Here is a 27,350-nt window from a genome sequence, read left to right as displayed (position 1 = left end):
TTGTTTTGTTTTTTTTGTTTGTGTTTTTTTTTAAAGTCATTTAATAAGAGCCCAGAATTATGAACGAGAGAGAACTTCAGAATGATGGATGATAACAACAAGTGACTACAGCGAAGGGTATGTCTACTTTGCAATTAAAAACCTGCTGCTGGCCCATGCCAGCTGACTCATACTCCTGAGGCTCAGACTAAGGTGCCATTTGATTGCTTTGTAGATGTTCGGGCTCAGTACCCTGTGGGATGGGAGGGTCCCAGAGCTCATGCTATAGCTTGAGCTTGCACATCTACACTCCAATTAAACAGCCCCTTAGCCTGAGACCCATGAGCCAGAGTCAGCTGGTACAGGCCAGCCATCGTTTTTTAATTGCAGTGTAGACATACCCTGTAAGTCACTTTATTCCAGTACTATAGTCTATTGCTGACAAAACCACTGCCTATTGCTAGGCAAGCTGTGATATGGCCTCTAGTGGTCATATGGATAACAAGGTCAGCTACTTGTCAAGTGATAGGAATAGAATTGATCTAAATAAGTGGAAGCCACAACAATATTAGAATTACAGTAAACCAAGATTTTACTTGAAATTGGGTAGAAGTGTTGTCCAAGCAGAATACATTTACCAAATATCTAAATTGCTAATGACTTATTACCTCACCCACATCATTAAAAACTATCTTTGATTCGACCAACTTCTGTTAATGAAGGAGAGACAAGTTTTTGAGCTTACGCAAGCTCTTCTTCAGGTCTGGGAAACTTAACCAGTGTCACAGCTAAATACAAGGTGAAACAGATTGTTTAACATACGTAGATAACACGTTTTTCAAGGTTCTATTGAAGGTGAAGTAGCCTGTTTAAAACCCCACCAGTCAGAGTTTTTACTGTATATATTTTGATATGCGTAGCCTTAACCTTTGTGTATTAGAGCATAATCTTTTCTTTTGGAGCTTGTCCTGTTGTTCATTCCTGCTTCATCTCGCTCCCAGATATAAACTAGACTTTAATTCAATTGGTTTTCATGTCCCAGACTTCCCTTAGAAAGGCCTGTCATCTTCAACAGAAGGGTGTGATGGGCATTTTTCATTCTAGATACTTTAGCAAGAATTAGATCTCGTGATAGCAAGGTATCTAGGTATTTTACTGGCAGTTGTAAAAAGATTATCTGTGTTGGTCTATCTCTCCTCTCCAATGGAGTAGTCTGTGAACAAATTCAGTAGACCCAGGCTTATGTACATTGACAATCCCAAGCACCTGGTGCAGACTAGCCTAACAATAGTTTCCATTTCAGGGGGAACAGGAAGTTTCTTCTTTAACTTAGCTGTAAGTGCTTTAACTGAGCTGTAACTCCTTCCCTCACCACAACTGCCGCATCCCTGGTGTCGCTGATGCTTGTGCTCTTCTCCAGTCTCAGTTCACCCCCCCCCCCAAAAAAAAAGGTTTCTCTTGTTTCTGTTCTAGCCTGGAGTCTATCTCCCCACACATCAGAGACAGCAGCTCAATTTGCTATGTGTAAGCAGTAGTAGAGAGCGTCAGAGAGATTCCTCTACTGACATCACCAGGCAGTTGGGAGTCCTGACTTTTCTCTGAATCGGACTCTTCCATGATGCCTGGAATATTCCCTGACATTGTGGAATTGCTTGGATGTGGTGTTCCAAAGTTATTGCCTTGCAGACAAACAGAGGTGCCATGAAGTTGCGGGTAGGGCCTTGCTTCATTCGACCAACAATGCTACTCTTAGTAGAGTTAAAGAATCCTTGCTACATATATTTTTCCTCAAAATAATTTGTAACCTTCAACCGTAAACCAAGCTCGAACTAGAGTTCATCACTTTGTTCTCAGACTGAGAATACTACTAAATCTGAGAAGTTAGAAGAAATAGTTCTGGTCCCCCTTTAGCTCCTCTCATGGGATTTAAAATAGATTCATGTTATTACAATCACAAAGATTGATTAGAGATCTTAACCAGTCTTTTAAAATAAAAATTTCAGTGTTACAACTAAGGATAAAATTTGCCTTTAAGTTTCTATTCCTTACCTTCAGTTTGTAGTTTGGAGAATGCATTTGTCCACCTCCTGCGTGGTGCTCGCTGGTGTGAATTCAAAATCTGTGCTTAATATCCGCATTGATTTTTTTATTCATTTCCAGGTTATATTCAAGATTCTGTCATTGATCTTTAGTCCTGAATGGTCTGGAATCCAGTTATGTGAGACCATGCTCAATTTCTATGACAGCAAAGATCTTCTAGCTAATTTTTAAAACTATGAACATTGTGATTAGCTGCTAGGCTGTGTCATTTGAGAACCCCGTGCCTTTAGAGTCTCGGGATCTTATGTGAGGCTTGTTTATATGGCTTAGTGTTTGTTCTTATTCTTTCTGGATAGCCCATCTGATTTGTGTGTTAATCTCTGTAACCATTGCAGTAGGTACTATAGAAATGAGTAAAATAAATATAAAAACTAAGGGCTGTGTCTGTCCAAAATCAGGATTATTAATTCTGAAAATAAAAATAAATATTTTCTTGATGCCTTCAAGGATGAACTAGGTAAAATTTCAAGACTCGCCCACTTTCTCAAGTTTATATATGGCAGGGAGTGGAAGGAGGCATAGGACTCCAACCTTTTGGGCAGTCTTTGCCCCTTTCTTGACTCTCCTTCTGCCCTCCAGTGAGTCCAAGTGCACTTTCACTTGGCAGCACCTCTCTAAAGCACTATATAAATGCTCAACAGTGTGGTGTGGTATATGATGTGGTTCATACTTTTAAAAAAATTCAGCTCACATTTGAGGTTACTTATGGCATTCCATTATGAAGCAGTGCTGATGTCATTATGCTGATTATCAATTATGACATGCTGATTATAAGAGTTACCATTAGCATTTCAGTGCCTGACAGATCATGTCCATGCTGTATGAGATTTTAAACACATCGGTATGAGGAAGATCCCAGGCCATTCACTACTGAAGGAGAACAGGTGAGAGAGCAAGTTGATCATTTTTTCAGAAAATTTTTAAATACAATTTAAAAAAAAACAAAACCCATAACCTAGGTGGGAGGGGAAATGTGGGAGTTCAAACATGTGGTCTTCATCTACAGGTTAATATAAAATGGGGCTTTGATTGTTGTGGCCAAATTTAGAGATTGTAAACTCTTTGTGGCAGGAACTCTCAACCTCTGTTGGCACAGTAGCCAGCCCAAGAGGGACCCAATCCTGAATGAGGCCTTATGGCGCTAATTTGATATAAATACTTAATATCTTAGCTTAGTAAATTTCTGTGTATGTCATTTTCTCCACTTTCCATGGCGAAGCTGTATTCATTGTGACAGTGCTTGTGATTTCTGCAAATAGCGTTACGCCGCTCCAATGTTACAGAGTGCATAGTATATACAGTTTTCCTATATAAGAGTTTCATACATGGACTTTACTTCTGTTTTGCTCATGTATCAGACTAATCTTTAATACTTTATAGAAAATTAGAATAAGATCTGAACTATAACGCTATAATTTTAAAATTTGAAACCATAAATGTGTGAGATGCATTATCTTTTCTGTTGCAGTCTGAGTAATCTGAAACAAATTTATCAAACAGGAAATAATAAATACACTGTGGACAAAATTGATAGGCAAGAATACTTTCAGCATTGTCTGAAAAAGGATTTCCATTTCTACTCTCCATGCCCCAGCCAGCTCTGGAATTTGGGGGATTTTTCTTGTGCTGGTTTTCTGGACCCTATTTATATCTAGTGTTGGTTGTCACTGAAAGGCACTAAGATTCCACAGATAAGAGATGAATTGAGCACAGGACTGGGAGCTAGGAACTCCAGAGTTCTAACCTCCACTATACTACTGACTTACTCTATGGCCTTAGGCAAGTCACTTGATCCTCTATAAGCCAAAGTTTGTGCTGACTTATGCCAGGTGTATCTCCACTGAAGTCTCATGAATGAATGAAATAGTAATGAGATAAAACATTACAGAATTTGACCCTTTGTTTCCTCATCTATTTCCTCATCTGTTAAACCAGGTTGATACCAACTGGGTTGCTGTGAGGATTAATCAATAAATTCCTTCTTGTGTATTCTCTATTAACTTAGTATGGGACACAGAATGATGCAGTGAATAGGGTATTGGACTGGCAGTTGGGAGACCTGGACTCTATCCTTGGCGCTGCCACTGACCTGCTACATGTCCTTTAGCAAGTCATTTAATTTCTCCTCTGTCTTAGATACTTCATCAGTAAAATAGGGATTATATGTACCTTACTCATAAAGCACTATCTGAGCTTAGTATCATTACTATGTAACTAAGTGGCCTGCTGGTTTCAAACAAACTATTATGGAAAACTGTAAGGTGGTGCAAACTTGACTACATTCAGCTGAATGCATTGCAATTGTGTTTACCCTTTACTATGGTCTCTTCTCCAGAAAACAGAATTTATCTTTGCATGATCAAAGGTTCAAGACCTATTTCTAGGGCTTCTCCATTCAGGTGTATGATAGATGTTCCCAGCCATGCTGAGCAAGTGCATTTGCTGGATGATAGTGGTTTGAGTCTGTTAAGCAAGAGTAGCATTCCTACATCCAAATTAAAACAGACCATTAAAAATTTTTTATTATACTCTTAGATTTAAAAATCACTATTTCATCAGATCAGGTTTGTGCAGGCTTGGAGGTAAAAGGGCATTCATCAGGTTACATTATGAAGACTGCCTTCATATTTTGAAAAGCTAGAAACTTTAGGATCTCTTCTTAAATTTTAAATTTTAAAAGAAATTTAGACTTCCCTAAAAATATGTGAAAAGATGCATATTTTCTGATGTCTGAAGGGTTTTTATTGTGTTCCTTGTAATATAAATGAATAAACATCAACTTTGTTTCTGAAGGTGTCTAATCATGCAAGGTTTATCATTCAAATAAATATTTCCTTTTTCTCGTTGATACAATCTATATAAAATCAATTGTCTAGAAAATATTTTGTTTGATTTATTACAAGAAGTATTGATTTAGACTGATAGACATCCTACATAAACACTTGATCCTATTTAATCTTTGTGTATCCTTTAATTTGTATTATACATGTGACCATGGAACAGAGTAAAATAGAATATCTGGCAAGTCCTGAGGTACAAGTGTTGGTACAAGCATTGATGCAACGTAATTCCCTACTTGGACTGGAGAGACTGGTGTAGAGATACGTACTTGTGCTGACGCGGCAATTTAAATCACGTAAGACAGCTAAATCAACCCTACCACTCTACTTTAACTCGCTAGGCTCAATAATTAAGAGGTTGGATTTTTATTCTGCTAGATCATCTGAATGTTTGAGTTGCTGAATTGTTTATTGCTATCATTATCTGTGCTTATAGATTTAAAAGTCAACCTTCTCTCCATGGAAACCATCGAAGGCCCTTATTACCAAAACATCTCTTTCAGTGTTTCACTTCTAAGAGGAAATTAGAAATGTACTCTGCATGACTCTACACATGCAAGTACTGCTATTTGTTACTGCTGTTTGTTAATCAGAAACTAAACTGGGTATATCAAAATTTCAGAAATTGAAAAATCTTTTCAGACCACTTAACCTTTCCACATCTTACACAAATACATTTCAGCCTAGAAAAGGTCTCAAAGCAATCATTAGTTATTCAGATTAAGAAATCAGGTGAGTAGGCTTGTCTAAGGAGCTCTGTTTCTCATGTCTGAGCACTAGTATTATTTTGTAAGGCCCAATCTACAAATAAAATTGCAGTGATTTAACTAAACCAATGCAACATGGCACCGTTAGTTAAACTGGCACAATTTCTGTTTGTGGATAAGCCTTGTCAGTCTCTATAGGTGAGCTTTGGAGAGGGAAGTGAATGGAGGGGGATACCATCTCTGGAATGCCTGCTTACAATCCACCAAAGCCAGAATGTGATGACCTTTGGGGCATGATGCAAGGCAAATTTGTTTAACCTAACTTTTGATAGATTGGTAGGGGATTGGAAGAGAGTCTGACATTTTGAGGCCATGCTGACTGGTCACTTGTGGAACCTAGATGCCTTTTTGATAGGCCTGTTACTAATTAACAAAAAGTGAGCCTATCAAAAAATCTTCTTGTGGATCATGTAATGCAGAAAATGATCATATTCATGTCAGCCTCTCGATGAACCTTCACAGTGTTGTCTTTAAATTAAATCCATTCCCTGAAATCCCCTTTTCACTTTCACTCTACCATTAGTAGTTTACTTTTCAGCATTCCCTTTTCTTGCACCCTTTCCATTCATTCCTTCCCATGAAGAGGGTGGGTATTCTTGTGGTTAAGGCCCTGTACTGGGATTCAAGAGATCTGGCTTCTATATTTGGGTCTGCTACAGACTTTCTGTATGACCTTGATCAGATCATTTAATTTGTGTTTTTTGGTTCCCTACCACACAGAACTATTGTAAGGATAATTAAATTCATGTTTATGAGCACCATAAAAAGCCTATAATATTTCACACCCCTTCGTTTTTCTTGACAACCACAGAATTCTCCTTGCCAGTCCGTCATCTCCCCTATCATGTTTGTGCAGGCTTGGGCATTCATCAGGTTACATTATGAAGACTGCCTTCATATTTATATATGCCTATAATTTTTCTCCCACTCCCCTTCATATTTTCTCCTTCCTCTACACCCCCAAGGAACGAAGCCTTGGTTTTCATGTTTCTGCCTATTGGAAGTCCTATAGCAGAGGACATTACTCTGGTCATAAGCTAGGCCCTGATCTTGCAATGGATGTAGTGCAACTGAACCCTTACGCCTTTCAAAATGCCATTTGAAGTAGGGGTTCACCCACGTGCTTGGTGTGAAGGATCTGAGCCCTAAATAGGACTTTACTGTACCAGTCTGTATAGTATAAAATAGTGGATAGTCATTGTAATCATCAAAGAATGAAGTTAAGGAAAGGAGTAGTGGAGGGGGCATATCACAAACTTGTAATAACTTGAAATCTTATCTGGTTAAATGTTAGCGGCAAATATCTTAGTAAATATTCAGATAAATTTATTCAACCAGTTATACAGCTGGTTGAATAAACACAATCATAAGAACTGCCATACTGGGTCAGGCCAAGAGTCTGTCTAGCACAGTACCCTGTCTGGCCAGTACCAGACCTTCAGGGAGTGTGTACAGAGCAGAACAGGGTACCAGGAGAGAGGAAGGGAAGTGTGATATGTTGCTTATAACCCTAGTTGACGTGTGTCACCCTTATCAACCCTAAGCTCCTGTACTTCACTAGATAGCTCCTCCCCTTATGTATTTTCAGTGCAGTTTAGTAAAGTGTGATTTTAGTGAGATTATGCAGTATTATCTGGTTGGGTAGGGACAAGCATTTAATTTGTAGTGCTAAGGTTTCTAATATTTTGCTCTCATGAGAAAACATGTATGTATTTTTTCCTTGACTAAATATTTAATCTTTACTGTGCTCCATAGGGACTGTATAATAGAACAAGACTGGGATTATTTACCCATTTCAAGAAACTAAGGCACTCTCAGTTAGAAGATGCTCTCTGTGTAGAGGCTTCAATCAATGAAGGGTTGAGATGCGTAAGTGCCATTTATCATGGTATTAGTGGGTTCGAAAATTTACATTAGGAAAGAGCTCTGAAGTTATTTTATTACTCAATAAATTAAGTAGATTGTGCATCCAATCTGACACAGTGATTCATGCTGTTTTTAGCAACTATGAATGGGCGAACTAACTGAAATTTCTAACCCAGTTGTGTTTCTTTGTGCAGGCCACACCATAAGCCATACTGGGAAGAAATGTATACTGGTCATAGACAAGTAAGAGCCAAGAGCCACAGAAAAACAGATGGCTGATGAGTAGCAAAAGATTTTAAGACAGGGGATTTCCTTAGAAATCCTGTCTGATTGCAGCACAGTCACTACCAGCTCGGAATCCTAGTGCAAAACTCATGGGCCTTGTGTGGCTCAACATGTCAAGGTGTGGAGAATGGTTTGTTTTTGGTAGCCCAAAAGTGTGCCATTAAGAGGCAGCACTGAGTAGCACTTCATCGCAGAACTTTTCCTTAGTGAGATTCCACAGCTTTTCCCCTTTCTGGGTCACTAGCTGTTCCTTTCCAGTGTTTGTGCACCTGCTATACTACTGTCAGCAACCCATTATCCTCAGGAGCCATCAACAGGCTGGTAACAGAATTGAGCTCCATATTACAGCATTAATAATAGTGAGACCACCTAGATCGAATAGCCTCGGGGAGAGGAGCAGAGCCTCTCTTCAGGTTGCAAGTGGAATAGCTCATGTTAATGGTGAGGTAGTGATGGTGGCCAAGGCATTGATGAGGTGAATGGAGAAGGATGAAAGGAGTATACAGTGGAAAGAATGGAAGAAAAGAGACAGGGAGTGATGGGAAGCTGAGGAAGTAGAGAAGAGGAGGGGGAAAAGGCACAAAAAATAAAATGACAGAAGGAAAGAGAAGAGAATAAAACTGAAAGGGAAGAAAAACAGGTTTATAGTTTGTAAAATGAACCAGTAAATGAAACATAGATGAATAAATCCATCTGAGGATATCAAACTGGTACAATGCATGTAAATGTATGTAAATATGTATTAGTTGTCCCAGGGTTCCCAGCAAGATGCCAGTCCAGCTCTGTGCTGTAGGAATTGCACACTACTGCCTGCATAAGACTTCTGAAATAAATATAGGGTGATGCAGCTCCTGCATACCACTTCCACGTAACCAGTTGGTTGAGAGGTTTTTTGGATCCCCTGAGGCAATCCTGAAAGCATTGCAGACGAGTACTGAGTGGACTGAGACTAATATTTGCCCTACCTCATACCTTCATTACTTTTTTTCACTACTACATTCCTTATGATCTTAAGAATGTATCAGAGCAGTAAAGAAATCTATGAAGGCAGAAGATAAGTGAGGTAATGAGACTTATGCATATTGATCTCTAAGGATCTCAAAGAGCTTGATGAAGTTTATTAACTATATATGTAGGAATTGCTTTATTCTTCGTTGGAGTACAGCCATCTTTGGGATGAATTGTGACAAATGTTACGTAGCATTACTGTGTTCTGCTATACCAGTTAGGACGTGAAGCGAAAAGTCTCGTGTTTAGTTATGGTATTACTTGTATTGCCATAATAGGAGCTCTGGTCATGGGCCAGGATCAGACTGTGCTAGGTGGTGTACAACAGAGCCAAAAAAGATGGCCCTTGCCTCAAAGAGCTTACAGTCGAAACATAAGACGAGACAACAGATGGAAACAGTATTGGTCAGTGTAATAGGTTGTGATCTCAGCACACCAAGGGCATAACTGTTGTCAGGTTTTTTATAGGCATCGCAGCAAAGGAGAGTTTTGAGATGGGAAATGAAGATTGATAATGAGGTAGCTTTGCAGATACTATTAGGGAGCCCCTCCCAAGCAGGAGGGGCAGCATGAGAGAAAGCACAAGCATATTTGTTTTGAAAATTTAACAAGTGGGGTGATAGAGGTTAGCATCATGGGCCAATCAGAGACGAGCTGGGTTGTGATGAGAGATGATGCAGAGGAAGCGGCTGTGGCATAGTTCCCCTCTTACCCAGTGAAAATAACTGATGGCTAAAATCGCTAATAGTTGGGCTGGACAATGGAGCTTCAGAACCTGGAGCCTGCTGTGATGGGTTGGATCACAGAAACCCCCTTGGGGCTGCCAGCTGATGTGCCAAGACTATTTCAGCCCCTGCTTTCCCTGCCAGCTTGGGACTCCAGAGCCCTGCCTGGCTGTGCCAGACACGCTTGCTGGCCACAAACACAGACCCAGGTCTGAACAAACTGAAAGCTTAACTGAAAGCAGCGTAAGAAGTGTTCCTGTCTCTAATACTCAGATGCTCAACTCCCAATGGGGTCCAAAACCCTAAATAAATCCATTTTACCCTGTATAAAGCTTATACAGGGTAAACTCATAAATTGTTCGCCCTCTATATAACGCTGATAGAGAGGTATGCACAGCTGTCCCCCCCACTTCCCCCACCCCCAGGTATTAATACATACTCTGGGTTAAATAATAAGTAAAAAGTGATTTAATGAAATACAGAAAGTAGGATTTAAGTGGTTCCAAGTAGTAACAGACAGAACAAAGTGAATTACCAAGCAAAATAAAATAGAACACGCAAGTCTATGCCTAATACAGTAAGAAAACTGAATACAGATTAAAACCTCATCCTCAGAGGCGTTCCAGTAAGCTTCCTTTTACAGACTAGTCTCCTTCTAATCTGGGTCCAGCAATCACTCACATCCCCTGTGGTTACTGTCCTTCATTTCCAGTTTCTTTCAGGTATCCTTTGAAGTGGAGAGGCTATCTCTTGAGCCAGCTGAAGACAAAATGGAGGGGTCTTCCACGGGCTTAAATAGACCTTCTCTTGTGAGTGGAGACCCCCTCCTCTCTCCTACGCAAAGTCCAGCTCCAAGATGGAGCTTTTGAAGTCACATGGGCAAGTCACATGTCCATGCATGACTCAGTTTTTACAGACAGCAGATATTGCCCACATGCTATCTTGAATGTCTCCAGGAAGACTTCTTGCGTGGATTGGAGCTTTCCAAGAACCATTGTTCATTAAGTGTTTCTTGATTGGGCACTTAATTTGCACATTCCTTTCTCAAGAAGCTGACCAAATGCTTTACTAAGGCTCCTTAAAAATCAAGCAAGTACACCGCCAATATTCATAACTTCGAATACAAAAATGATACATGCATACAGAGAGGATGAATAGATTCAGTAGATCATAACCTTTACAGAGCTATGTTGCATGGTATATGTAGCATAAAAGATAATCCAGTTATGTCATATACATTCATAAGCATATTTCCACAAAGCCTTATGGGGTGCAGCGTCACACCTGCAACATGGCTGAAGACATTGTGGTGGTGAGAGACGATGCAGAAAAAGCAACAGCAGTGAGGCGTCCCCTATCCAGCAACCCTAGAGCAGTAATCACTAATCTCTGGGCAAGGAGATGGAGGTACCACATGATTGGAGCAGTGTGGTAAGTGATGGAATTGAACATACCAAAGTGGAATTTGAACAGTAGACCCATAGTAACACTTCCCTCCTGTGTGAGAAGTGTGGGGGGTCTTCTGAGAGATTGCATTGCCAACAGCTTAGTGACCCCAACACAATTCTAGGGAATTGGTTGAAAACTTTTTCTCAGAGTAACCTGGTTTTCCCTCTTGGATCCTATCCAAGTGCTGACCTTGCCTACCTTATGAAATCATAAGAAGTATGGCTGTAGGGGATCATTTGTCTTCAACATCTTTGGAGTAATAAAGTTGGCAATTGTGTACGTTTGTCATTCACAATATGTAACAAATCTCTTTTACAGACTATTTTCCAAGTGACTAGTATCTCTCTTCCAAGTACTTTCATGTTCTGCAGCTTTTGCTCTGCGTGTTCCCACGGAGATATATTTGATATTGTTGTGTTAAGGAAGAGCACTGCCACTTCATTTTTCCACATGAATCATGTAGCATAGGTATTCTTAGTTTGTTCCTTTTTGTCTTCTGTGGGTTTATCTGGATGAGTCAGAACCCAGATTTGTATCTTTGAATGACTTTGGTAAATAATTGTACTTCTGTTTATAAATGAAGTACTAAGTTGCAAAGATGTTTTTCAAGGCATTTTAATGTGTTATGTGCACGCTTGGTCTTCACTAGTTTTGCATTGTAGTATATATTACATGGTAATTTTGCATACTAGCTTGATAAATTGACTAAACTGTCTTTCCTGATGTGACCTGTCCTGCAGTTAGTGTTGCCGAAGTTCAGTTTTTACATTTATCGGAGGTTCTTCTGGCTTGGTCAAGTTCAATTGTTCCCATGGGAACTGTTTGTATTTGAATGAAAGCTTTTCTGGCTCATTGCGAGTGTTAGCGCTCAGGTCAAGTTTCCCAAAAGTGACTAGGAATTTTGAGTGCCTTAGTTTTTGAGAACCTAACTTGAAATACCTTTAAAGGAGCCAATTTTTTACTAAGGTGGTGCTCAGTATTTGCTGAAAATCACGCTCCTTGAAGCTGTGTGGAATGGCACCAAAACCCAGACATCCAATAATCACTTTTGAGAGGCTTGGCCTTTAATGCTGATTATCTTTTCACCTGGAACCAAATATTTCCCATCCAAGGAATTGCCCATTTTAAAAATGCTGAATCTGCCTTGGCATATTGAAGTACTCTGAGGTGTGAATTGTGTGTGTTTTCAAGCTTGACTTTTGGTCTATGCTGCCATATCGCTATTTTAATTCTTTGTTTATTGACTATTTAAATACTTCTAGGCCAGGTTCATCTCTTTTTCTCCATTATTTGTTTTAAAGTGGCCATACATTTATTCGCTTATTTCTCTCTCTCCAACAAGGATCACTTGTAAAACTCTTCTGTTTGGGAGTCCTGTACCAAATTCATAGTAATCTTCGGAAATACATTTTGTCTCCTTGTTCCAGTGCTGTGTTCTCAGCTTTCTCCTCCTAGTTCCTGTATTCCTCACAAAGGCAACTGCTCCTGTATCCAAAATGTGATTCTATCACAATTGCACAATTGGGGCAGATATTTTATAGAACTTTGTACATGTTGGGAGCAAACGCTGTGTCAACATCTAAAACTTCATTTTACCTTAATTGATGGTGCCATGGGGTAGTTTCTAGCCCTGGCCTTCCTGAAACTGTTTTACAACTGCTAGAAAACTTCTGTGAGGCTTATGTTAGTATCACACTAACTGCTGTGTCTGTGCCACCAATCATCGTGAAATACCTGTGTTCAGTGCTGTGGTAGCATGCTATTAGACACACATGCATATATGTGATTACTGTGACATCTGTAATGATTGTTGGTGCCACAATAACTACAGTGAAGAAGTGAGCTCTAGCTCACGAAAGCTTATGCTCAAATAAATTGGTTAGTCGCTAAGGTGCCACAAGTACTCCTTTTCTTTTTACAGTGAAGATAGTTGCTCCTTCAGCTAAAGTCTTCCCTGACTATACTTTATCACTGGACAAGGGAGTGTAGGAGCATGTGCGTAAAGGTACAGAGCAGTAGGTTCTTGGTTGCCTGGAGCCTAGCTTGTGCTGATAACAGTCAAAAGGAAACAGCTTTGCACATTGCTGATTTGTGTCCATAACACAGTCTTCTTTTCTCTTTGCTCTGCCTTGTTTAAGTATCTACAGTATATACTGCGTGCGTTTGCATACTGATGGCTCTTTAACGCCTGAGCGGTAAGTACTCAGCACCCTCAGCCCCATGTCAGTGGGAGTCACAGGTGCTTAGCACCTTTCAGGCACAGGTCCTAAGCGGAAAACATGATGGCTAACATTTTCTAACTAAATAAGTGGCATGATTTGCAGAGGTGCCAGGCATCTCCCATTAAAATAATATGTTGATGGTGCTTGACATTAATGAAAATAAGGCCACTTATTTAGGTGTCTAAATGCTGAACTGCAGGCCCACATGTTCAAAAATTCTGACTTATTTTTTTAGGTCTAATAAATAAATCCTAGTAATATCAAATTATTTGCACGTGGTGTCTTTCATCTGTGTGTTTTTTGCTTTTATTTTTTTTTTAAAGCTTTTCTACATTTGGAGAAAAAGGAACAGCAACAACTGGTCATTGATCAGCCAGCTCCAGGGTCAAGGAAAAATTACTCTTTCACAAATGACGAAGTAAGACAAATTGATCGGGAAAACCAAAGGCTGTTAAAAGAACTATCCAGACAATCTGCAAAGCCCAGGAGCAAAAGTGCCACTCTGAAGAAACCTGCTGGCCTGCCGCCTAAGTTGTACCATAGTGCTCTCAACAGGCAAAAGGAGCAGCAAAGGATTGAAAGAGAGAATCTGGTAGGTTAAAAAGTATTGTTTTGGATCAATGTAGAGGGAAAGGCTGCTTGCTATCAGATGGGCCACTATTAAATGGTTGCCAAGCTAATAAGACAGCACTTGAAGTTTCTCTTTAGTTTTTTAAACTTTTATTATATTAAGGCCAGAATAAATGTTGTTGAAATAACTGATGGCCTTATGTAGTTAGGCAGGAGTGTGAAATAATATCCTAGGTACTTGTATGGCCTCCATCTCTATGGTATCTGAACACGCAGTATGTACATATATTTGAAAGAAAAATATATCATCTTACTTTGACAAAACAAGAGTGTTTTTTTCAGTATGTGAAATGGATTTAAAATGGTATGGCTTTTCTTTCCTGTAGAAATGTTCCACTTGAGGGAAACAGCTTCTATTTAAATCTAGTTAATGTATCCTCAGTTCTGGGTGGCAGATTAAGTAGACTAAACTAACTCGGCACATACTAGTTTTTCTGCATGCCTGGTCTTAAGAGGCGGGGAAACCATATCTACACGCTGACAACAAAACCCATTAAGCATATTGATACACAAAGAATAAATCGTATGACTTAAACTGAATCAGAAATAACTATTTGTATAACCTGCCATCATTTTCAATATCTGTAGCTCTCTGCTTGTCCCATTATGTTGAACCTATATACAGTAACTCCTCACTTAAAGTCGTCCCGGTTAACATTGTTTCGCAGTGCAGAAGTAAGGGAGCAGTAACGCAACCCCCCTACAGTAACCTTCTGGCCCCCCCCCCCCCCACACACACACACACAGACACACACACAACTCCTTTTTACTATACAGATTTCAGAGTGGAGACCTGCGTTTCTCAAATTGCGGGTCCTGACCCAAAAGGGAGTTGTAGAGGGGTCACAAGGTTATTGTAGTGGGGGGGTTGCGTTACTGCTTCCCTTACTTCTGCACTGCCGCTGATGGCAGTGCTGCCTTCAGAGCTGAGCAGTTGGAGAGCAGCAGCTGCTGGCCAGGAGCCCAGCTCTGAAGGCAGCGCTGCCATCAGCAGCAACGCAGAAGTAAGGGTAGCAGTAATGCAGCCTCCTCCCCTACAATAACCTTGTGACCCCACGCCCACAACTCCTTTTTGGGTCAGGACACCTACAATTACAACACTGTGAAATTTCAGATTTAAATAGCTGAAATCATGAAATTTACCATTTTTAAAATCCTATGACTGTGAAATTGACCAAAATGGACCATGAATTTGGTAGGGCCCTACCTATGACAAGTGTATGGGGGCCATCAGCATCTCTCAACTACGGTCATATACCCTACACCTTGTTTGTTACAATTTTAATAGACGTTTAAGTTAGATTGCATAATCTTGTTATATTCAGTTCAGTATAGAGGGAATCAAGTTGTCCATTTAAAAAAGAATAAATTGGGATTTTCCTTTTTTCTGGAATGTGATTGAGGCATGGAAATATTTAAATATCCTACATGACAGTTTGCCTGCGATCTTTCTTTTTAATAGGCTGTTTAAACTACGAATTTATCAGTGATATGTACCTTTGGCCACTTGTATTCTGGATTGCCACATTGTGTTTCTTATACCATCATCAGAGGTAAAGCACAAGCACTATTCCAAAACAGGCTCCTACATGTACATCTGAGAAAATGTAGTCAGACCAAGCAATCCTAATACCAATTCTGCCGGGATGCCAAAGACTCCTCTTCTCTCTCGTGGGCTATGCTTATCCCCATATTCACCCACACCTCTGTCAGGTTGCTTTTTTAAAGTAAGTTATGCATGTAGTGTATGAATTTAAATTGTAATTTTAGTGTGAAGAATTTGGCATAAAGACAAGTTACAGATGTGTGATGCTCGTTGTCATCTAGAAAAAATCATGTTGATAAATCTTACAGCGTGCCAGACTACCACATAGCTAAACTTTGCATAGTCTCTTAATTTCCTTTGTTGCTTATTTGGAATAGGACCTTACTCAAGTTTTTGTGGTCTCTTTTTAGGTATATTGCAATAAGATTTCCTTAACCCCATCAGCTTCTCAGTTGTAAGCTTAGATACTTCTGCCTGCCACTATAGCTGGGGTTCCCATATCTTTGACAAATTTAGTAGTTTTTCTCAGGATCTCCTCCAGAGTTTGTACATTTTCTGGACAGGCATGGTGCTGAAAACCAGATGCCATGCTCCAGGTAGACCCCAATCATAACATGATACAGTGTTATAATTTGCCTTTTTTCTTATCTAAACATTGTGCCAGTTAGTCTCTCTTACCACCTGTGATGCACGTCTATCTTTGTTACTGCTAACTTGAATCCACAAGTACCTTTCTTTGTCAGTATTACCCAACCATCTATTGCTTTAGAATCTTTGGGATCAAAAATGAATGACTTCACGTTTGCATACTCCAAAATTCAATTAGCCATTTCATAGATTACTCCCTTAACGTGTGATAAATATTTCTGATGATGTTCCTGATGTTTGCTTTTAGCCCAAGAAGAAAACTACCACAAATACTCATTTGTACAGTACAGGAGTTATCCCCTAGAGCAGAGGTTCTGTACAGGAGTTATCCCCTAGAGCAGAGGCCCTCAACTAGGGGTACGCAGAGGTCTTCCAGGGGGTATATCAACTCATCTAGATATTTGCCTAGTTTTACAACAGGCTACGTAAAAAGCACTAGTGAAGTCAGTACAATCTAAAATTTCATACAGACAATGACTTGTTTATACTACTCTGTATACTATACACTGAAATAAAAGTACAATATTTATATTCCAATTGATTTATTTTATAATTATATGGTAAAAATGAGAAAGTGAACAATTTTTCAGTAATGAATGCTCTGACACTTTTTTGTATTTTTATATCTGATTTTTTTAAGTGAGGTATAACTTGGGAGTACACAAGACAAATCAGACTCCTGAAAGGGATACAGTAGTCTGGAAAGTTTGAGAGCCACTGTCCTAGATAGTCAGCAGCATAAAACTGAATAGAAATACATGAATTGATAAATCTTCAAAATGTCACTAATACAGCCCTCAGATCTTTCTTATTGTGGACATTTTAATGACTACCTCTTTCCAAGTTGATTCTTCATGGATGTCAAACTTTTTTCCCATTGGCTATTTCTTTTAATTTTTGTTTTTGTAAGCAGGAAAGTTTAATCATTTTGTTTAGGTTATAGGCTGCTATCTGAAATAGCAAGAACAAAATATGACTGACCAGTAGAGGATACTATTGAGTCACACAATGTTTTATCCTTGTAAAATAAGTCTGGCATATTCTTTTTTCTGTCAACCTTTTTTTTTCCTAATGGAATGTGGAACAAATGTTGCTGCTATGTTATAATTTTTCTAACTTCTGCAGGTATATATCTGTCTGTATTGACACACATTAAACCAGATGCGGTGTGAATATAATCATAGTACATAATTGTCAGCATGCTAAAGCTTATAGGCTGGAATGTATCCTAAAGTACCTTACGAGCTGGAAGTTTATTTTATTATGCAAACTACTAGTCTGCATAACCTATGTTAAAGGAACATGTTTAAAGTTGCAAAGTCAAGCATCAAAAACTAGGAAATGCCAGAATCCAGACTGCCTGTGCAACCTTAATGCAGCCTCCTTATATGTATGCATTATGAGAGAGAGTTTTTGGTTTCTTTTTCTACAGGACCCCTCGTTCATTCAGTGCACAGAATGGACGGTGCTCACTTAATGAGCAACCTTTTTCTCCTCGTTGTTCGGGGTGTGTGGCCCCATGTTGTGTTTACTGCACATTTTTCAAACCCTGCTCTGAAGACTGAATTATTAATTTCCTCATAGGCTTTTCTGTGGTCCTCATCACTATAGCACAGGGGTCCCCAACCTGATGCCCATGGGTGCAATGGCGCCCGCAGGGTCACTTGTGTGCGCCCGCAGGACACCGTGCTGCCGAAATGCCACCGCCGAGTGTGGCCACCTGAGAACCGCCCGTCGAAATATCGCCGAGAAGTGTTGCCATTTTTCGGTGGCGAGGCTTCTTTCCACTGCTGCTTCTCAGCGGCATTTCGGCAGCGGGGTGTTTGGCGCCCACCGCAGTCTGTTGGGAATAGGAATGTGCTATTATAGCATCTGAATGCTTCACAAGTATTAACGAATTTATGTTCACAACACATGCTGGAGTCGAGGGCGTTTATTATTCCATTTTACAAATGGCAAACTGAATCATAGAGAGATTAAGGTCTAAAGTATCCACTAATTTTGGCTGCCCAATTTTGAGATACCTAGGACCAGATTTTTCAGAGTGTTTAGCATTATATAGCATTTCAGATATTCACAGCACAGTTCTCATTGACTTCAGTTGCAGCTGTGAGTGCTCAGCACTTAAGCAAATCAGACCCCAGGTCTCAAGTTAGACACCCAGAAAATGACGAACACAAAGTTAGTGATCACTTGTGAAAAGTTTGGTTTTAGTGACTTGTTTAGCATCACTTAGTCACTCTGTGGTAGAAGCAGGGGTAGAATCCAGTTGTCCAGGTCGCATTCAACTGCCTTAACTGTGGGACCATCCTACAATCTCCTGCCTCATTCGCTACACATCTTCCAACTTCTGCAGGGGTCCCACAGACAGTCTTCTTCAGTATGCAACCCTGATTCATCCCTAGAGAAGGTGAGGGAAAAGTACTATATGATCATGCAATTAAAGACTGTATCATAACGCATATGCACATGGCAGCCAAATAAAGGTTGCACAGGCAACCTTAATTCTGGCATGTCCTAACTTTTAAATGTTTGACTTTGAAGCCTTCATAATGTCCCTTTTAACATAGCTTCTTCTATATAATTTCCTTTGCTTTAAAAGCAGACACACACACACACACACACCCCCTCCCCAGGAGATTCCATCATGTGGCATCATATTGACACTGACATGGGTCATCAGCAGGGTTGGAATCTTTAGATTCACCTCATAGACTCTGTCACTTGAGCTAATGCAGTAACTGATGGCAGCAGCTTGTTATCCTTTATGTGGACCAGCACCAGAGGGGGATGGGACACTTTTTTTACCAGTGGATTTCACTGCTGACAGCAGAGGAATGATGAGTCAGGAATATTGGCTCTTGGCCCTCTGCATTTCAATCAAATGCCTTCTTCCTGCATGTTGCTGAGGTGCCAGGAAGGGCGGGGGTCACTGAGTGCATAGGACTAAGAGGTTCCCTGCTCTGGGTTCTTCTGCCTAGCCCATCCCTGGCCTTGAGCAGCAATTATAGGGAAAGTCCCCTATAGCCCTTGATTGGTGGGAGCATCTTCAGAAGCTCTGAGGATAGTGCAGCTGCAGTCTGGTCAGCATTAGCGAGCTGTGAGAGGCTTGAGCATGCTCAGGGAAGATGAAATCTTCAAAGATTTTAGCTGTTAAGCTCTAACAAGTCTCTGAGTATTGTTCAAACTGTGATTTCCCCTTCCCCCACCCCCAAAGGTTTATAACTTGACCAAATGTTGGTGGATTTTTTTTAGAGACCGCACAAGGTCCATCCCTGACACAAAGGCCACCACCTGCCAAATTTCAAATCCCTGGGCCAAAACAGGAGATTGCTAAAGGTTTCCAAAGAAAAGGTTGTCGTATTTTTTAACACTGAAAAAACATGTATTTTCCCGAGCCCCATTCTCAGAAATGGCTGAGACATTTTGGCTGCAAGTTTCCGAAAAGATTCAGCCAGAGACCAACTCCTGTCATGGGAAATTTCAGCCTGAATGGTTAAAATCTGGCAATGTGCAACTGAAACAAGGTCTTATAATGGGACCAGCCCCGGCTATAAATCAGAGACCTTAAAACACCATCATAAAGGTACTTTACCATCTAGTCCCTGAATCAGTTCACGTTCTCTAAAGTAATGGGATAAACACATAGGTCGCCATTTTAAATGTGTCTCTGTTTGGTCATGATTAAAAATCATTACCATTTGGCACTTGTTAGGTGGCCTGCATGAAATGAGCTGGTTTGCTCAGCCCAGTTCCTGACAGATAAATGGCCATCACAATTTGCATCGATTTGCTCATTTGGAAGCCTTGGAGGAATGTGAATGGACCTCGTCAGAGCCACCCTCTCAGCTTTGGAAGTGATACCGTCCAGAACAGTTACAGTATATTGGGTGAGGAGAGCAGTGGAAGGAAGCTTGCACTGACGCTGACTGTTGATATGTAAGAATCCTTATTTTTACAGTACAGTTAATGTGCATTGCTCTTTATAAACACAACTCAGAGTCCCTGTCCTGAGATGCTGACAGTCTAAATTAGGTACAGTAGACCCTCGGAACTACAAACATCGGAGTTACGACCTGACCAGTCACCCACACATCTCTTTGGAACTGGACGTATGCAATCAGGCAGCAGAGACAAAAGAAAAAAAGCAAATACTGTACAGTTCGGTACTGTGTTAAATGTAAACTACTAAAAAAATAAAGGGAAATTTTTTTTAAAAAATTGACAAGATAGCTGTCTCCATGCTTGTTTTATTTAAATTAAAATGGTTTAAAACTTTTTTTTTCTGACTTAATACAGCTTTGAAATGTTACTCTGCAATGTTCAGTTGTGAACTTTTGAAAGAGCAGCCCATAACGTTTTGTTCAGAGTTACGAACACCCTCCATTCCTAAGGTGTTCGTAACGCTGAGGTTCTACTGTAGATAACTTGATGACAATACTCTGTGATGGTTAGAGGGTAGGGAAGGTCGGGAGAGATTATGGCATTGAGAAGCAGGTGTTGGGAGAGTGTTTTTATACAATCTGGCTTTCTTGTAAATGCTGCATTGCTTTATGAGCGAGACAAGGTAGGTAAGGTACTTTTTTATTTACTTTTTCTAGTAGATAGAGCAGGAGTAGATCGTGCTAGAGCAGAGAAGTGTTGGAAAGCCAGCTGAAGACTGAGTTTTGAAGAAGTATTTTCTGAAGGAAAGTTAGATTCCTTGATACACAAGAAGGAGGCAGTCCCAGCTGCTGAGGCCACCCTGAAAAAGGCACAGGGTCATGAGGAGGAGACAAGGGATCATTAGAGAGGGGCAACCAAAATGTGGTGTGCAAGAAGATAGAAACTGAGATGTAGGAAGGAGTGGAGATGTTTAGAGCCCTGAAGGTAAGGATGAAGAGTTTGACATTTGCTAAGGAATAGATAGGAAACTAGTGAAAGGACTTGAGGTGATGCGGTTGAAGTGGAAGGGGTGGAAGATGATTTTAGCAGCAGCATTTTGGGTAGGCTGGAGAGGCAACAGATGTCAAATAGAGGGCTGTAGATTTTTAAGGCTGTTGTTTGTCACTATTAGCCTTGGTTATTACATCTACAGGACAGCAGGAACAGTGCTGAGTGCTGTTGTTAACACACTAGCCCATTTGTCCGAAGTTAAAAGATCAACAGAATGCAATTGCAGTAGGACAAAGTCTCCTGGAATGTGGAATACGGCAGGAGCTCAGAAGCTGAGCTGCAGGCAGAACCTCCAGAGGCTGGAGCAAAGGGGGATACTTCCTAGGGCTTTGTGCTTCATGGTTGTTTTTCTAAAATAAAATATTTAGGCTTTCCTTTAATCTGGTAATATAATAAAAAAACATGTCTAAAGGCAACCTTGTGATAGGAGTCCAGATCTAGCCCAAGGTCAGTTGTAGATCCAGGCAGCAGTTCCCAGCATTAGAAATCCCGCCACACGGAGAAGTTGCTGTTGTAACGTTTCCCTCACTAGGGAAGAATATCAGGCTCTTGGACTCAGGCCCATAACCGGGGTGGGGCAGATGCCCAGGGCGCAAAGCCACGGGGGTGGAAAAATGGGACAGAGAAAGAAAGTGGGGTGGAAACAGGAGGGGGTGCAAATATGCTTGCTCGTCCTGGGTGCTAAAATCCCATCGTTACAGCGCTGCTTGGATTATTACACAGATGTGCCCATTTGCATGGCACAAGCAATAGTGCTAATGACATGAAGTAGGATAACTATGATCAAAGCATTTACTTAGATTGTAGGCTCTTGGGGGAAGAACTGTCTTTTTGTTCTGTGTAGGTACAGCGCCTACCTAGCACAATGGGGTCTTTGGTCCAGGATGAGGACTCCTAGGTGCTACAGTAATAAAAGAAGCTATAGAAGGCACTGTAAATAATGGTTCCTTGTGATATTCAAACTGTGTCCTTTTTGCTCATGCTGTTGTTTATCTTCTCAGCTTTCTTTCATTGAGCTTCACATGGCTCCTACTCACAAAAATAATTAGCAAAGTTCCGTTAAGTGTTCGTCATAGATGAAAGAACTCTGGGGTTTATCCGTTACTTACAACTAACTGACAAGTATAGAGCCAATTAATGCCACTTTAACAATGGAAGAAAATTAGAAATTAGTCCATGAAGAGGAACAAAAAGGAGCTGTCCTCAAATGCACCTTCTGTTCTTTCTCTGCTCTGCAAAATAATAGTGTGGTTCTAATAAGAACGAAATTAGAGAAGTCATAATATAAATACACTTGAACAGCTGTTGAGGCACAACAGTCAGCTGTTTGGAGTTCAATGGATGTTGAAACTGAAGCCTACACAGATTCAAAGAGCAACATAAGACAAGGGAAAGTAGCAGCTTAAACTTTCCTTTAAACTGAACTTTATGGCGCTAGATACCCAATTTTACTTGTGATTTCTCCCTTCCCCCCTCCGGAATGGCTTTAGAAGAACATATACTGAATTTTTGAAAAAAGAAAGTGCCCAGACTAGTTTTAGTGCTCACTTACTGTGCTGGAAGTTGAATTAACACCATTCATTTTAAGCCACTAAGCAGCACCAATCTTTTTGTTTTGTTGTTTGTTTTCCAAATGTCAATGATGCAGTGCATGCTTCCGCTGTCTACAGTTTGTGCTTTAGAAATTCTTCAGAAATCTGTAGACCCTGTTCCTAAAGGGAAGAGTCTTACTCATCAGTGTAAGGCTTTGCAAACAGAAAGGCGCAGTAATGCTGGAAGATTACAAAACTTTCACTTGTTTTCATCTACTTTTATGTTAAATCCAATATCTGAAATCTACTTAATCTTACATGGTGAGGGGAAGAAAATATTCTATTTTATAACCTTTTCAGGTCTCTTGGGCTAGCACTGGCTGGGATAGTAACAGATGTACTGCATAAGCATTGTTTTTTCAGAGATGAGGGGAAAACCACGTGGTGCCTTGATTTGCTGAGCACTGATCTAATTTTTTTTATTTTAAATTGATTTAGCTTTGTTTCTAAAGTCCATCTTGGCTAAAACAATGATAGCTGCAATACAAGTTCATAAGAGCAAGGAGTGGTGTTGGTGTATTTTAAAATATAAGGGAATCTAGTGGCCCCCTGTTGTCAGTGAATCATAATTAGTGAAATATCTCTTATACCAACAAAAGCTTATTTTATAGGGCTTGATCCTACAGCTATTGAAGTGAATGGTAAAACTCCCATTGACTTGAATGGTGTGAGATTAGAGCCATAGAGACTAAAGGGTGCAGAAGAAGTAAGAATGGTAATAGCATTATTCAGTGAACATTTTAAGATATTGTGTTAAAGAAAATACTAACTTTAAAAATCAGGAGAGATTTAAATTAGTAATTGAAAGAAAAGTCAATTTAAAATGACTGTATGAAATAACTGTTTAGTAAGGGGCTAGAAGGCTTACACTGTTGGTAATCAAATATAAGGAGTCTGTTAGTTCTTCATTGATTGATTCAGTAGGTCAGGACTGCCATTTCAAATGTTTGGGTGGGTTCATTTCCATACGCAGTAGGCTGCTGTCCAGATTGCAAAACCCTGGCTACAAATGGTACCAGATAATGCCCATTGATGAAATTCTCAGCAGAGAGTAAGGACAGAGATGAAGGCTGGCTACCCTCTCATCTCTTACAGGAGGGTCCCTTATGGCAGGGTAGAACCTGCCACTACCACTTTAAAATCTGTATCTGATCTCTCAATAAATAAGGCTTAATATTTCCAATAATGTTCATCTGTCTTCATTTTAATTTTTTTTGAAAATAACATCTTTCTTACTTGTGAAAGATGCATGTTTTAAAATTATTGGCTTTTTTGCTTCTGTAATGGGAGCTCCATCCCTTTCTGAACACGTGCATAACAGCTTGATTGCATTTTTATGTATCAAATGTGTATGTTAAAACCAAACCTATATGTTTCCTTCAACTCTTGAGTAGTGTGGGCATATCCAGTAGATAAACAGTCATTATGCAGTATAAGGCATACTTGAAGTTACTGTGATGTTCCTGGTATGTAAATTGTACAAAGACCTTATACAGTAATTGGAATGTAAATTCATAGCATGTTTGTCTTTTAACAGAAGAATATCAGTTCATTAGATTAGCCTGCCTGTATAGACTGTTTCATTAAACGTTTTGAGAAATTACAATTTAAAGTTTCAGGATTAGTGAATGATCAATTTATAATTCCTGCCACATGTCAAAAATTATGCAGCTGTGTAGGAGATGGCAATAAAACCATATGTACAAAGTTGGATCTAACATTTAGAGACTAGTTTAACCTTTCATGTTTTGCAACTGGCTTTAAGCAGGAGCTATTTCTAGCCAAAGTCCTTCCTTTGACTTTTGCTTACCTAGGTATTTCCATTTGATGATGAACAGACTGGCACGTGATACAAACACATGACATACTACATCTAAGCCAAAACTACTTGTCCTTTCTCTCTTGCACTCTCTTTCAATGCAGGTTCCCATATGCAAACTATAGTATGTTTATGGATTTATTGCACTTCGACTGACATAGCTGACATTCCATGACTGCTTATGCCACTCACTGGAAAACTAATCTGAAACAATCACACTATTTTTTCCTCCCCCATGTAGTGATAGATTTATTTAATTTTGTTTTTGAGAAACACAAAGTACAGTTACATGGCTATACAGACACTCATTTTGTATATAGTGTGCAGTGCAAAACACAATTTAGGGACTTAAAATAAATGTAGTATTTGAGTTTAATATATGCTTAACAAAAAGAGTGAGGGGGGAAAAAAATGGACCCAAGGGTGGAATAACATTGAATCCCTTCACTGGTAATTAACTGTATTGAGTGTAGAGTTATAGATCACACTTCAGTTGTGGGGTGTTGTGATTTATACAAATATAAATTGGTTTGTTTGTGCATATTTTCTTTATTGCTTCTTTAACCAAAACTGGCTTTTTTAAATTAAGGCTCTTCTAAAGAGACTGGAAGCAGTGAAACCAACCGTTGGTATGAAGCGTTCTGAACAGTTGATGGACTATCAGCGCCATATGGGTTATCTAAGTTCTTCACCATCCACAAGACGAGGAAAGTCTGCTCTAAGCCAGCTTAGCTCTTCAAGTAAGTGGACCTGGTATGGCATTTGTGTGCATTCTACTTTATTTTTGCACACAGAGCCGTTTTTCTCCCTCCTGTTACAATGGAAGAACCTTCAGTAGTTTTCTTTAAGAACAATAAATCGGTTTCTTCATATGTAAAAATAAATTAACTATGAATTATTTGTATGATTACTCTTTACCATATCTAATTTCTAAGAACTCCTCTTGTTAAACAGTTTTGCATCAGCAAGATTATCTACAACATTCAGTAGAACCTCAGAGTTACAGACACTGGAGTTACGAACTGACCAGTCAACCACAGACCTCATTTGGAACCAGAAGTACACAATCGGGCAGAAGCAGAGACGAAAAAAAGGCAAATACAGTATAATACTATATTAAACATAAACTACTAAAAAAATAAAGGGAAAGCAGCATTTTTCTTCTGCATAGTGAAGTTTCAAATCTGTATTAAGTCTATGGTCCGTTGTAAACTTTTGAAAGAGAAACCATAATGTTTTGTTCAGAGTTATGAACATTTCAGAATTCAAATAACCTCCATTCCTGAGGTGTTTGTAACTATGAGGTTCTACTGTATTCTTGAATGCTTTGTCCAGACTACTTCTAAACTACTCAAACCATTTTAGGTTTGTTTTTAATTTATTGGGAGGGTCTGCAGCAAACATGGCAATGACATTTATGACACTGAGAACCCCTTTATTCATACCCTGCACACATATCTTTGCTCAAAATATGGCTTGTTGGGGTATAATTTGAAAACAAATAACTTACTGATCATTAATTCTCTTCTTTGGTGTATGTATGGGATGGGTATCAGACACGCCAACTCTCACAAATTAATTGCAAGAGATGTGATTTCTAAGTAAAATGAAGCCTGACACATGATCTTGCGATAGAACTCTCAAATGTCAGGTTTGCTGGGGGGGGGGGGACGACAAAAACCCTGACATTGGAGGGTTCTAGCCCAAGATCATGAATCAGCCTTAGTAATTTTATTTCAAAATCGCTGCCAGCCCACCCCGGGTGGCCGGAGCTCCCGCTGTCAGCCCACCCCAGGGCTGACAGCGGGAGCCGCTCCTCACAGGACTCCTGCAAGGAGAGGCTTCTGCCGTCAGACCTGGGTGGCTGGGGCTCCTGCTGTCAGCCAGATGTGTGACCTGAGAGCACTTCAAAGGCTCAGAAACCAAAAGGGAAATTGGCTTAAAAATCATGAGGGGTTTTCCTTAATCTCATGATTTTTGTGGGGGTCTGACCCATGATTTTCCAGCAGTGAAGGTTGGCAACACTGCTGGAGTTTTGACTAAAGTGTGTTTAAACAAGGCAGTTCAGGAGAATTGTAAACAGGTCTGCCCAGGTCTTGAATACAAATGAAGAAGGGTTGATCAGAGACAGTGAGACTGCAATTTACATGTGCAATAAACAACCATCAAAGCTCACAGGTAGTTGGGAGTCAGCATGTCTATTCCAGATTGGCTGTCAGGCAAACAAAATGGAGGCACATTTGCATACCAGCTAAACAAAGCTATCAAGCTAACAAGTGGGGGAAGAGACAGCATGGCTGCAGCCCCAGCGGGGAAGAGGAACTTTATCTGAGCTATGAAGAGAGAGGGAGGCTGAACCTCAAGTGATAAGCAATTGAACTAACTGATTGCATACAATATTACTGTATTATAAAAGTGTATCGAGCAAGGTCTTTCTGAAAACTAATTACACATGTGATTAATATCATTGTGAAATGTATGTATTAACACTGTGTAAGGAATTATGGGTACTCGTTGATATTAGGCAGTATAGTCTGCCCAGACAGGAGGAAATGTCAGCTATATTTACTTATGTAAATTAAGCATGGTGGAATCAGAAACAATAGAAGATCCATTTTCATTGAAATCATACAAGGGAATGGAAAGCCCTCAGGAAGGGAAGAACCGCATGAGGTTATCCTGCCTCTTGAAATAGTCATGGAATTTTGAAAGATATAAGCAAAGACAGAAGCCATCTTTGGCATCCATCACTAAACAGACACAAGGGAACAGCTCTTGTGAGCTAAGAAAGATGGGTCCTTCAACCAACAAGGAGTTGAAGTCTCTGGAAACTGAATGAAGGTGAGCAACCTGCTTCGGCAAAGATCTTTCACCTAAGACGACAAGGGAAGCCGGCACCTTGTACTCTTATGGAAAGTTCTGACTGAGGGAAAGTCAGC

The 27,350-nt window shown here is 39.9% G+C and overlaps 1 protein-coding gene across 5 annotated transcripts in view; it reads left to right on the top strand.

Annotated features, from left to right (window-relative positions):
- CFAP97 (cilia and flagella associated protein 97) overlaps positions 1–27,350 on the top strand; it is a 51,475-nt gene that overhangs the window by 21,514 nt on the left and 2,611 nt on the right. For 3 of the 5 annotated variants that reach the window (XM_074951261.1, XM_074951260.1, XM_074951262.1), the window contains exons 4-6: positions 13,565–13,833; positions 25,001–25,151; positions 25,366–25,561. In XM_074951261.1, the coding sequence (XP_074807362.1) occupies positions 13,565–13,833; positions 25,001–25,151; positions 25,366–25,520 (575 nt within the window). In that variant the 3' untranslated portion in view covers positions 25,521–25,561. Of the gene's footprint in view, positions 1–13,564; positions 13,834–25,000; positions 25,152–25,365; positions 25,562–27,350 lie in introns of those variants that run through there. The other 2 variants (XM_074951258.1, XM_074951263.1) reach the window with 2 other exon arrangements.

Source organism: Natator depressus, chromosome 4 (genome assembly GCF_965152275.1).
Source record: "Natator depressus isolate rNatDep1 chromosome 4, rNatDep2.hap1, whole genome shotgun sequence".
Lineage (NCBI taxonomy): Eukaryota > Metazoa > Chordata > Testudines > Cheloniidae > Natator > Natator depressus.
This window is presented reverse-complemented; position numbering and strand designations above follow the sequence as displayed.